A 13,501-nucleotide genomic window follows, 5' to 3' on the forward strand; every position below is an offset into this window, starting at 1 on the left:
TGTGTTTTTCGATTGATTGTTGAGTGGAGGGCGACCTGGTTTTTCTTCCCTCTAGAGCTCCTATCTGTGCGCATCCTCCTATGCTCCTACCAACACAACTGTAAACAGATCTTTATCGACTTTGTCCAAAGCGGAGGAAGTGCATGAGGAGCGACTCGTTTCTAGTCCAAAAGTAGGTTCTCCCCATGACCCATACCCTATTGAGGTTCTTAAGACGTGCAACGGTAACAGCTCAGGGTATCGCCTCCATGACTTGCAACGGTAACAGCTCAGGGTATCGCCTCCAAGACGTGCAACGGTAACAGCTCAGGGTATCGCCTCCATGACTTGCAACGGTAACAGCTCAGGGTATCGCCTCCATGCTAAACAGCTCCTTTGCCATCTTTTCTGCAATGAAAGCTGGAGGGGCGACCCCTTTGTTAAAAACAACAAATCCAGACCCTAACTATGTGAACAGCCATCAACTGATCCTTCTCCTGATGGTTTAGGGAAAGTTCCTGAGAAATCTGTACCCAGGGAATGAACTCACCACTTACAAACCGTTGTAGTGCTAAACCCTTCCCAGGCGTGGTTTCTACCGAGTAGAGGGAGACAATCCAAGCTGGTTGGAGTGGTTGATGATAGAAGACTCAGAACTCATGGTGGGGTTGGTCGTACTGGACCTCGCCCTCAGGGCTATAGATCGTAGGCTCTTCATTGAACATTAAAGTCACAGGAAAAGCCCTTCTTTGTATTAGAGGCTTTCTAGAGAAAAAAACATAATCCGCCCGTCCCTATTCCTTCTTTTCCCCCAGATTCATTTTATGCCTGTGCACCCTCTTGCTTCCCACATTAGGGTATTTTAAGTGTTTTCCTTTTGGTGGAACACGCCCAGATCACTGTCCAGCTGGGCCAACAGTCAACAAACGTACCCACAAATCTCTATCATTGTTTCCTGGCCATTCGCCAGTGGACGCGCCACCCCTGAACTTAGCGAAGACCGCTCCGTCAGCGATTGTGCGATACTTGCTTATAAGATGGTTCCTTAAGACTGGGGAAGAGGTGTGGCGCCGCGGCCAGGGCGAATGACTCCGGAATCTGGGGATCACGGTTCGATTCCCGGCGCCGGGGGCAGATTAGCCCAGCACCATGTGACTCTGGGCAATAGCTTGCTTAATCTTCCCGACGGCCCCCAGCGCCTAGAGACCCTTACAGGTTATTGTTCGCGCTTTACAAATGTGGATTATTATTATTATTATTATTATTAAGACTGGGGTAAAGGGTGCTCCCCCTGACCGAGCCAGGGCTCCGCCCCACGGCCTTCGTACAGGAGGAGGCGCTCGCTCTGATTCAGCGTCTACGCTGCCTTCACCAGCTCCTCTTCACTGTGGAGAACACTCGAGCGCAGGGGGTCAGGCTGCATGCTCTACCAAGTGTGCTACTGCGCTCAACTTTACTTATCGCTTGCAGTCTTCGTTTGTCGAGAGAAGAGCACATTTAAGGACAATAAATGAAGCACTTTGTGGATGGAGCGGAGGCGATATCTGGTTCCAGAAAGGTCATGTATTCTGTCAGGAAGATGCACATCTTTCCTAAGTCCTTCAGAGCCATAACTTGCTATTCTAGCCTTTGATAGGTAAGTCTTGTGTGGAGGGCTACAAAACCATCTGGAATTCAAAAATGCAATGCACCAATGTGCTAATCAGTCAATCCATGACTCTATCTGGCAATCAATGATGCGGTTTTCGTCTTATGTTGGTACAAACCTTGTTGTTCAGGACAAAACATTGATCTTGCCAATATAGCTTTGTCCAGATTCTCTTTGGTTTTATTATTTGGTATAAAAACAGGATGGCAGTCTAATGATGAAATAAAACAACTAATTTGTACTTATCTATACCAAACTATTTCTCCTACCCAGCTGTGCTTGTTTACAATACACCGTATCTTCTACTCATGTGTGCCAACGCTAACCCACGCCTGCTCCTCAAGTGTGCCTGGCTTCTGCAGGCCACCTCTCCTGCTGGCTGTGTTTGACTACACCCGAGCACATCTCCCGCCCACTTTTGTCTACACCTCACATCTCCCGCCCACTTTTGTCTACAGTAGATTACATCCCCTGTCTACATACGTTCATCCAAACCACATCTGTTGTTCACATCTGTGTGTCAACACCAGATACCTTTCCCAGCTCATGTGTGCTTGTCTTCCCCAGATCAAGTATCCTGCACAGGTGTGTTGGTTTATACCAGACCACATCGGCTTGCTCACATGATAACACATCTCCTGCTCACGCGAACATTTCTGCACCAGACCACTTGTCCTGTTCACAGATGTATATGCAACAGAACACATTTCCTCCCATCTATGCTTGTCCACAAAGGGCTTGCACTTATCAACACCACGTCACATCCCCTGATCATGTATGCATGTCTGCATCAGCCACACCTCCTTCAACATATGCATGTCCGCCCCTAAGTACATCTCCCCCTGAGTTTGTGTTTCTCCAGAGCACACAGACCACTTGTCAAAAATCGAATATCTTGTGTCCTTGCTCACAATCCACTCACTTGGGGGATGAGGACTGTGGCCTTGTTGCTCCAAGTGCTGCTGGTCGCCGGGATACAACTGTGAATCTTCTTCAGGTTCTAAGGCGAAGGCCGCAGGGACAACAGGAAAACCTGCTTTAAAATGTAAATAGACTCAGGTAAACATGAGGCAGGTCACTGCTGGCTACAGTCTGGGACACGGGAAAGGAATGGAATAGAGAAACTAGAGATAAGGACCAGAAGGATCGAGTCTGGGGCAAGAGAATGTAGCTCAGTCACAGCACCTGAAGCTGCTAGTGCTAAGATCCAGCGGTGCCCCCGCCCGCTAAGATGACAGGGACCTCTACAAGGTCATCGGGGACCTCTACAAGGAATAAGAGGGACGGATGGCTTGTGTGAACAGATGTCATCGGGGATGGATGGCTTGTGTGAACAGATGTCATCGGGGACTTCTACAAGGAATAAGAGGGACGGGTGGCTTGTGTGAACAGATGTCATCGGGGATGGATGGCTTGTGTGAACAGCTGTCATCGGGGACCTCTAGAACCAATAAGAAGGACATGTGGCTTGTGTGAACAGATGTCATCGGGGACCTCTACAAGGAATAAGAGGGACGGGTGGCTTGTGTGAACAGATGTCATCGGGGACTTCTACAAAGAAAAAGAGGGACGGATGGCTTGTGTGAACAGATGTCATCGGGGACTTCTACAAGGAATAAGAGGGACGGGTGGCTTGTGTGAACAGCTGTCATCGGGGACTTCTACAAGGAATAAGAGGGACGGATGGCTTGTGTGAACAGCTGTCATCGGGGACCTCTACAAGGAATAAGAGGGATGGATGGCTTGTGTGAACAGATGTCCTCGGGGATGGATGGCTTGTGTGAACAGATGTCATCGGGGACTTCTACAAGGAAAAAGAGGGACGGATGGCTTGTGTGAACAGATGTCATCGGGGACTTTTACAAGGAATAAGAGGGACGGGTGGCTTGTGTGAACAGCTGTCATCTGGGACCTCTACAAGGAATAAGAGGGACGGATGGCTTGTGTGAACAGCGGTCATCGGGGATGGATCGCTTGTGTGAACAGATGCCATCGGGGACTTCTACAAGGAATAAGAGGGACGGGTGGCTTGTGTGAACAGATGTCATCGGGGATGGATAGCTTGTGTGAACAGATGTCATCGGGGACTTCTACAAGGAATAAGAGGGACGGGTGGCTTGTGTGAACAGCAGTCATCGGGGACCTCTACAAAAAATAAGAGGGACGGGTGGCTTGTGTGAACAGATGTCATCGGGGACCTCTACAAGGAATAAGAGGGACGGGTGGCTTGTGTGAACAGATGTCATCGGGGACTTCTACAAGGAATAAGAGGGACGGATGGCTTGTGTGAACAGCTGTCATCGGGGACCTCTACAAGGAATAAGAGGGATGGATGGCTTGTGTGAACAGATGTCCTCGGGGATGGATGGCTTGTGTGAACAGATGTCATCGGGGACTTCTACAAGGAAAAAGAGGGACGGATGGCTTGTGTGAACAGATGTCATCGGGGACTTTTACAAGGAATAATAGGGACGGGTGGCTTGTGTGAACAGCTATCATCTGGGACCTCTACAAGGAATAAGAGGGGCGGATGGCTTGTGTGAACAGATGTCATCGGGGACTTCTACAAGGAATAAGAGGGACGGATGGCTTGTGTGAACAGATGTCATCGGGGACTTCTACAAGGAAAAAGAGGGACGGATGGCTTGTGTGAACAGCGGTCATCGGGGACTCCTACAAGGAATAAGAGGGACGGGTGGCTTGTGTGAACAGCTGTCATCGGGGACTTCTACAAGGAATAAGAGGGACGGATGGCTTGTGTGAACAGCTGTCATCGGGGACCTCTACAAGGAATAAGAGGGACGGGTGGCTTGTGTGAACAGCTGTCATCGGGGACCTCTACAAGGAATAAGAGGAACGAGTGTGGTGTGTGAACAGCTGTCATCGGGGACCCCTACAAGGAATAAGAGGGACGGGTGGCTTGTGTGAACAGATGTCATCGGGGACTTCTATAAGGAATATGAGGGATGGATGGCTTGTGTGAACAGATGTCATCGGGGACTTCTACAAGGAATAAGAGGGACGGGTGGCTTGTGTGAACAGCTGTCATCGGGGACTTCTACAAGGAATAAGAGGGACGGATGGCTTGTGTGAACAGCTGTCATCGGGGACTCCTACAAGGAGTAAGAGAAACGGGTGGCTTGTGTGAACAGCTGTCATCGGGGACCTCTACAAGGAATAAGAGGGACGGGTGGCTTGTGTGAACAGATGTCATCGGGGACTTCTACAAGGAATATGAGGGATGGATGGCTTGTGTGAACAGATGTCATCGGGGACTTCTACAAGGAATAAGAGGGACGGGTGGCTTGTGTGAACAGCTGTCATCGGGGACTTCTACAAGGAATAAGAGGGACGGATGGCTTGTGTGAACAGCTGTCATCGGGGACACCTACAAGGAATAAGAGAGACGGGTGGCTTGTGTGAACAGCTGTCATCGGGGACTTCTACAAGGAATAAGAGGGACGGATGGCTTGTGTGAACAGCTGTCATCGGGGACCTCTACAAGGAATAAGAGGGACGGGTGGCTTGTGTGAACAGCTGTCATCGGGGACCTCTACAAGGAATAAGAGGGACGGATGGCTTGTGTGAACAGCTGTCATCGGGGACCTCTACAAGGAATAAGAGGGACGGATGGCTTGTGTGAACAGCTGTCATCGGGGTCCTCTACAAGGAATAAGAGGGACGGATGACTTGTGTGAACACATGTCATCGGTGTCCTCTACAAGGAATAAGAGGGACGGGTAGCTTGTGTGAACAGCTGTCATCGGGGACCTCTACAAGGAATAAGAGGGACAGATGGCTTGTGTGAACAGATGTCATTGGGGTGCTCTACAAGGAATAAGAGGGACGGGTGGCTTGTGTGAACAGATGTCATCGGGGACTACTACAAGGAATAAGAGGGACGGGTGGCTTGTGTGAACAGATGTCATCGGGGATGGATCGCTTGTGTGAACAGATGCCATCGGGGACTTCTACAAGGAATAAGAGGGACGGGTGGCTTGTGTGAACAGATGTCATCGGGGATGGATAGCTTGTGTGAACAGATGTCATCGGGGACTTCTACAAGGAATAAGAGGGACGGGTGGCTTGTGTGAACAGCAGTCATCGGGGACCTCTACAAAAAATAAGAGGGACGGGTGGCTTGTGTGAACAGATGTCATCGGGGATGGATGGCTTGTGTGAACAGCTGTCATCGGGGACTTCTACAAGGAATAAGAGGGACGGGTGGCTTGTGTGAACAGCTGTCATCGGGGACCTCTACAAGGAATAAGAGGGACGGGTGGCTTGTGTGAACAGATGTCATCGGGGACCTCTACAAGGAATAAGAGGGACGGATGGCTTGTGTGAACAGATGTCATCGGGGTCCTCTACAAGGAATAAGAGGGAAGGGTGGCTTGTGTGAACAGATGTCATCGGGGACCTCTACAAGGAATAAGAGGGACGGGTGGCTTGTGTGAACAGATGTCATCGGGGATGGATGGCTTGTGTGAACAGATGTCATCGGGGACTTCTACAAGGAATAAGAGGGACGGGTGGCTTGTGTGAACATATGTCATCGGGGATGGATGGCTTGTGTGAACAGATGTCATCGGGGACTCCTACAAGGAATAAGAGGGACGGGTGGCTTGTGTGAACAGATGTCATCGGGGACCTCTACAAGGAATAAGAGGGACAGGTGGCTTGTGTGAACAGATGTCATCGGGGACTTCTACAAGGAATAAGAGGGACGGATGGCTTGTGTGAACAGCTGTCATCGGGGACCTCTACAAGGAATAAGAGGGATGGATGGCTTGTGTGAACAGATGTCATCGGGGACTTCTACAAGGAATAAGAGGGACGGGTGGCTTGTGTGAACACATGTTATCGGGGACTTCTACAAGGAATAAGAGGGACGGGTGGCTTGTGTGAACAGCTGTCATCGGGGACCTCTACAAGGAATAAAAGGGACGGATGGCTGGTGTGAACAGAAGATGTAATTGGGGACTTCTACAAGGAATAAGAGGGACGGGTGGCTTGTGTGAACAGCTGTCATCGGGGACTTCTACAAGGAATAAGAGGGACGGGTGGCTTGTGTGAACAGCTGTCATCGGGGACCTCTAGAACCAATAAGAAGGACGTGTGGCTTGTGTGAACAGATGTCATCGGGGACCTCTACAAGGAATAAGAGGGACGGATGGCTTGTGTGAACAGATGTCATCGGGGACCTCTACAAGAAATAAGAGGGACGGATGGCTTGTGTGAACAGATGTCATCGGGGACTTCTACAAGGAATAAGAGGGACGGGTGGCTTGTGTGAACAGCTGTCATCGGGGACCTCTACAAGGAATAAGAGGGACGGATGGCCTGTGTGAACAGATGTCATCGGGGACCTGTACAAGAAATAAGAGGGACGGATGGATGACTTGTGTGAACAGATGTCATCGGGGACTTCTACAAGGAATAAGAGGGACGGGTGGCTTGTGTGAACAGCTGTCATCGGGGACCTCTACAAGGAATAAGTGGGACGGATGGCTTGTGTGAACAGATGTCATCGGGGACTTCTACAAGGAATTTGAGGGATGGATGGCTTGTGTGAACAGATGTCATCGGGGACCTCTACAAGGAATAAGAGGGACGGAAAGCTTGTGTGAACAGATGTCATCTGGGACCTCTACAAGGAATAAGAGGGACGGGTGGCTTGTGTGAACAGCTGTCATCGGGGACCTCTACAAGGAATAAGAGGGACGGGTGGCTTGTGTGAACAGATGTCATTGTGGACTTCTACAAGGAATAAGAGGGACGGGTAGCTTGTGTGAACATATGTCATCGGGGACCTCTACAAGGAATAACAGGGACGGATCGCTTGTGTGAACAGCTGTCATCGGGGACCTCTACAAGGAATAAGAGGGACGGATGGCTTGTGTGAACAGCTGTCATCGGGGATGGATGGCTTGTGTGAACAGATGTCATCGGGGACTTCTACAAGGAATAAGAGGGACGGGTGGCTTGTGTGAAAAGCTGTCATCGGGGTCCCCTACAAGGAATAAGAGGGATGAGTGGCTTGTGTGAACAGATGTCATCGGGGACCTCAACAAGGAATAAGAGGGACGGATGGCTTGTGTGAACAGATGTCATCGGGGACTTCTACAAGGAATAAGAGGGACGGATGGCTTGTGTGAACAGATGTCATCGGGGACCTCAACAAGGAATAAGAGGGACGGATGGCTTCTGTGAACAGATGTCATCGGGGACTTCTACAAGGAATAAGAGGGACGGATGGCTTGTGTGAACAGCTGTCATCGGGGATGGATGGCTTGTGTGAACAGATGTCATCGGGGACTTCTACAAGGAATAAGAGGGACGGGTGGCTTGTGTGAAAAGCTGTCATCGGGGTCCCCTACAAGGAATAAGAGGGACGGATGTCTTGTGTGAACAGATGTCATCGGGGACTTCTACAAGGAATAAGAGGGACGGGTGGCTAGTGTGAACAGCTGTCATCGGGGACTTGTACAAGGAATAAGAGGGACGGATGGCTTGTGTGAACAGCTGTCATCGGGGACTTCTACAAGGAATAAGAGGGACGGGTGGCTTGTGTGAACAGCTGTCATCGGGGTCCCCTACAAGGAATAAGAGGGACGGGTGGCTTGTGTGAACAGCTGTCATCGGGGTCCCCTACAAGGAATAAGAGGGACGGATAGCTTGTGTGAACAGATGTCATCGGGGACCTCTACAAGGAATAAGAGGGACGGATGGCTTGTGTGAACAGATGTCATCGGGGACCTCTACAAGGAATAAGAGGGATGGGTGGCTTGTGTGAACAGATGTCATTGGGGACTTCTACAAGGAATAGGAGGGACGGGTGGCTTGTGTGAACAGCTGTCATCGGGGACGTCTACAACCAATAAGAAGGACGGGTGGCTTGTGTGAACAGATGTCATCGGGGACCTCTACAAGGAATAAGAGGGACGGATGGCCTGTGTGAACAGATGTCATCGGGGACCTGTACAAGAAATAAGAGGGACGGATGGATGGCTTGTGTGAACAGATGTCATCGGGGACTTCTACAAGGAATAAGAGGGACGGGTGGCTTGTGTGAACAGCTGTCATCGGGGACCTCTACAAGGAATAAGTGGGACGGATGGCTTGTGTGAACAGATGTCATCGGGGACTTCTACAAGGAATTTGAGGGATGGATGGCTTGTGTGAACAGATGTCATCGGGGACTTCTACAAGGAATAAGAGGGACGGGTGGCTTGTGTGAACAGCTGTCATCGGGGACCTCTACAAGGAATAAGATGGACGGGTGGCTCGTTTGAACAGATGTCATCGGGGACCTCTACAAGGAATAAGAGGGACGGATGGCTTGTGTGAACAGATGTCATCGGGGACCTCTACAAGGAATAAGAGGGACGGAAAGCTTGTGTGAACAGATGCCATCTGGGACCTCTACAAGGAATAAGAGGGACGGGTGGCTTGTGTGAACAGCTGTCATCGGGGACCTCTACAAGGAATAAGAGGGACGGGTGGCTTGTGTGAACAGATGTCATTGTGGACTTCTACAAGGAATAAGAGGGACGGGTAGCTTGTGTGAACATATGTCATCGGGGACCTCTACAAGGAATAACAGGGACGGATCGCTTGTGTGAACAGCTGTCATCGGGGACCTCTACAAGGAATAAGAGGGACGGGTGGCTTGTGTGAACAGATGTCATCGGGGACTTCTACAAGGAATAAGAGGGACGGGTGGCTTGTGTGAACAGCGGTCATCTGGTTCCTCTACAAGGAATAAGAGGGACGGATGGCTTGTGTGAACAGATGTCATCGGGGACTTCTACAAGGAATAAGAGGGACGGATGGCTTGTGTGAACAGCTGTCATCGGGGACTTCTAGAAGGAATAAGAGGGACGGATGGCTTGTGTGAACAGCTGTCATCGGGGATGGATGGCTTGTGTGAACAGATGTCATCGGGGACTTCTACAAGGAATAAGAGGGACGGGTGGCTTGTGTGAAAAGCTGTCATCGGGGTCCCCTACAAGGAATAAGAGGGATGAGTGGCTTGTGTGAACAGATGTCATCGGGGACCTCAACAAGGAATAAGAGGGACGGATGGCTTGTGTGAACAGCTGTCATTGGGGACTTCTACAAGGAATAGGAGGGACGGGTGGCTTGTGTGAACAGCTGTCATCGGGGACGTCTAGAACCAAAAAGAAGGACGGGTGGCTTGTGTGAACAGATGTCATCGGGGACCTCTACAAGGAATAAGAGGGACGGATGGCCTGTGTGAACAGATGTCATCGGGGACCTGTACAAGAAATAAGAGGGACGGATGGATGACTTGTGTGAACAGATGTCATCGGGGACTTCTACAAGGAATAAGAGGGACGGGTGGCTTGTGTGAACAGCTGTCATCGGGGACCTCTACAAGGAATAAGTGGGACGGATGGCTTGTGTGAACAGATGTCATCGGGGACTTCTACAAGGAATTTGAGGGATGGATGGCTTGTGTGAACAGATGTCATCGGGGACTTCTACAAGGAATAAGAGGGACGGGTGGCTTGTGTGAACAGCTGTCATCGGGGACCTCTACAAGGAATAAGATGGACGGGTGGCTCGTTTGAACAGATGTCATCGGGGACCTCTACAAGGAATAAGAGGGACGGATGGCTTGTGTGAACAGATGTCATCTGGGACCTCTACAAGGAATAAGAGGGACGGGTGGCTTGTGTGAACAGCTGTCATCGGGGACCTCTACAAGGAATAAGAGGGACGGGTGGCTTGTGTGAACAGATGTCATTGTGGACTTCTACAAGGAATAAGAGGGACGGGTAGCTTGTGTGAACATATGTCATCGGGGACCTCTACAAGGAATAACAGGGACGGATCGCTTGTGTGAACAGCTGTCATCGGGGACCTCTACAAGGAATAAGAGGGACAGTTGGCTTGTGTGAACAGATGTCATCGGGGACTTCTACAAGGAATAAGAGGGACGGGTGGCTCTTGTGAACAGCGGTCATCGGGTTCCTCTACAAGGAATAAGAGGGACGGATGGCTTGTGTGAACAGATGTCATCGGGGACTTCTACAAGGAATAAGAGGGACGGATGGCTTGTGTGAACAGCTGTCATCGGGGACTTCTAGAAGGAATAAGAGGGACGGATGGCTTGTGTGAACAGCTGTCATCGGGGATGGATGGCTTGTGTGAACAGATGTCATCGGGGACTTCTACAAGGAATAAGAGGGACGGGTGGCTTGTGTGAAAAGCTGTCATCGGGGTCCCCTACAAGGAATAAGAGGGATGAGTGGCTTGTGTGAACAGATGTCATCGGGGACCTCAACAAGGAATAAGAGGGACGGATGGCTTCTGTGAACAGATGTCATCGGGGACTTCTACAAGTAATAAGAGGGACGGATGGCTTGTGTGAACAGATGTCATCGGGGACCTCTACAAGGATTAAGAGGGACGGATGGCTTGTGTGAACAGATGTCATCGGGGACCTCTACAAGGAATAAGAGGGATGAGTGGCTTGTGTGAACAGATGTCATCGGGGACCTCAACAAGGAATAAGAGGGACGGATGGCTTCTGTGAACAGATGTCATCGGGGACTTCTACAAGGAATAAGAGGGACGGATGGCTTGTGTGAACAGCTGTCATCGGGGATGGATGGCTTGTGTGAACAGATGTCATCGGGGACTTCTACAAGGAATAAGAGGGACGGGTGGCTTGTGTGAAAAGCTGTCATCGGGGTCCCCTACAAGGAATAAGAGGGACGGATGTCTTGTGTGAACAGATGTCATCGGGGACTTCTACAAGGAATAAGAGGGACGGGTGGCTTGTGTGAACAGCTGTCATCGGGGACTTGTACAAGGAATAAGAGGGACGGATGGCTTGTGTGAACAGCTGTCATCGGGGACTTCTACAAGGAATAAGAGGGACGGGTGGCTTGTGTGAACAGCTGTCATCGGGGACCTCTACAAGGAATAAGATGGACGGGTGGCTCGTTTGAACAGATGTCATCGGGGACCTCTACAAGGAATAAGAGGGACGGATGGCTTGTGTGAACAGATGTCATCGGGGACCTCTACAAGGAATAAGAGGGACGGAAAGCTTGTGTGAACAGATGTCATCTGGGACCTCTACAAGGAATAAGAGGGACGGGTGGCTTGTGTGAACAGCTGTCATCGGGGACCTCTACAAGGAATAAGAGGGACGGGTGGCTTGTGTGAACAGATGTCATCGTGGACTTCTACAAGGAATAAGAGGGACGGGTAGCTTGTGTGAACATATGTCATCGGGGACCTCTACAAGGAATAACAGGGACGGATGGCTTGTGTGAACAGCTGTCATCGGGGACCTCTACAAGGAATAAGAGGGACGGGTGGCTTGTGTGAACAGATGTCATCGGGGACTTGTACAAGGAATAAGAGGGACGGGTGGCTTGTGTGAACAGCGGTCATCGGGTTCCTCTACAAGGAATAAGAGGGACGGATGGCTTGTGTGAACAGATGTCATCGGGGACTTCTACAAGGAATAAGAGGGACGGATGGCTTGTGTGAACAGCTGTCATCGGGGACTTCTAGAAGGAATAATGAATATGCTACTTACCAGTATGCATCTGTTCTTGGCATGTAGGGCTGCTGACATTCATATCTGTGCATAGATCGCCGCCTAGTGTTGGGTCCGGATGTTTGCACGTTGTTGTCCTGGAAGAGTCTTCGAAGTATCCTTGGATAGGTGACTCCTCCCATGGACTACAGTGCGCATGGGCATCCTCTCCATCCTCAGATTGTTTTTCGCCATTGTGGCAGTGATGGAGTAGATACAGAAAGTGATGACCATGCTTGCAATAATTCTGAGAGCTGCAGCTGCGACAGGCGCCGGGGAGGAGGGAGGGCGATATGAATGTCAGCAGCCCTACATGCCAAGAACAGATGCATACTGGTAAGTAGCATATTCAGTTCGAGGCATGTGGGCTGCTGAATTCATATCTGTGCATAGAATACATAGCAGTGCCCTCTATTGGCGGCGGCTACCCGTGCCAGCTGCAGCGGTCTGAAAAAGTGTTTTGAGAACAGCCTGTCCTACAGCTGCCTGCTGTTTTGACTGCACATCTACGCAATAGTGTTTTGTAAATGTGTGTGTAGTGGACCATGTGGCTGCTCTGCATATATCATGCAGGGGAATATTTCCTAGGAAGGCCATGGAAGCCCCCAACTTGCGTGTTGAGTGGGCTCGTGGTGGAATAGTTAATGTGCGTTTTGCCTTTTGATAACAGATTTGAATACACTTAACTATCCATCTGGCTATCCCTGCTTTGGAGATGGCGTTACCTTTGTGGTGTGGGGCAAAGGCAACGAATAGTTGTTTTGTCTTCCTGAAGGGTTTAGTCCTGTCGATGTAGTACATGAGGGCCCTCCGTACATCTAGTGTATGTAATGCCCGCTCTGCAACAGTTTGTGGGTTTTGGAAGAAAACGGGCAGTTCAATAGTCTGGTTCATGTGGAACTGCGATATTACTTTGGGCATGAATTTGGGGTTGGTACGTAGTACGACCCTGTTGGCGTGAACCTGAATAAATGGCTCTTGAACGGTTAGTGCCTGGAGTTCACTAACTCTTCTTAGGGAAGTGATCGCTACCAGGAAGGCTACTTTCCAGGTAAGGAATTGAATCTCGCATGAGTGTAGAGGTTCAAAGGGTGGACCCATCAGGCGTGTGAGGACCAAGTTGAGGTTCCACATTGGAGCCGGTGGGTGACTAGGTGGAATGACTCGTTTGAGTCCTTCCAAGAATGCTTTGATGGCAGGCACTCTGAATAGAGAGAGGTGCTGCCTGGTTTGCAGATAGGCTGATATTGCGGTCAAATGGACACGTATAGAGGTGTACGCCAGATTGCATC

General features: G+C 50.3%; 1 protein-coding gene across 3 annotated transcripts in view; it reads right to left on the minus strand.

Annotated features, from left to right (window-relative positions):
- LOC146783124 (uncharacterized) overlaps positions 1-13,501 on the minus strand; it is a 181,884-nt gene that overhangs the window by 52,228 nt on the left and 116,155 nt on the right. For 2 of the 3 annotated variants that reach the window (XM_085638826.1, XM_085638825.1), the window contains exon 5: positions 2,550-2,663. In XM_085638826.1, coding sequence (XP_085494952.1) covers positions 2,550-2,663 — 114 coding nt within the window. The remainder of the gene's footprint in view (positions 1-2,549; positions 2,664-13,501) is intronic. The other variant, XM_085638827.1, reaches the window with a different exon arrangement.

This window comes from Triturus cristatus, chromosome 12, assembly GCF_964204655.1.
Source record: "Triturus cristatus chromosome 12, aTriCri1.1, whole genome shotgun sequence".
NCBI lineage: Eukaryota > Metazoa > Chordata > Amphibia > Caudata > Salamandridae > Triturus > Triturus cristatus.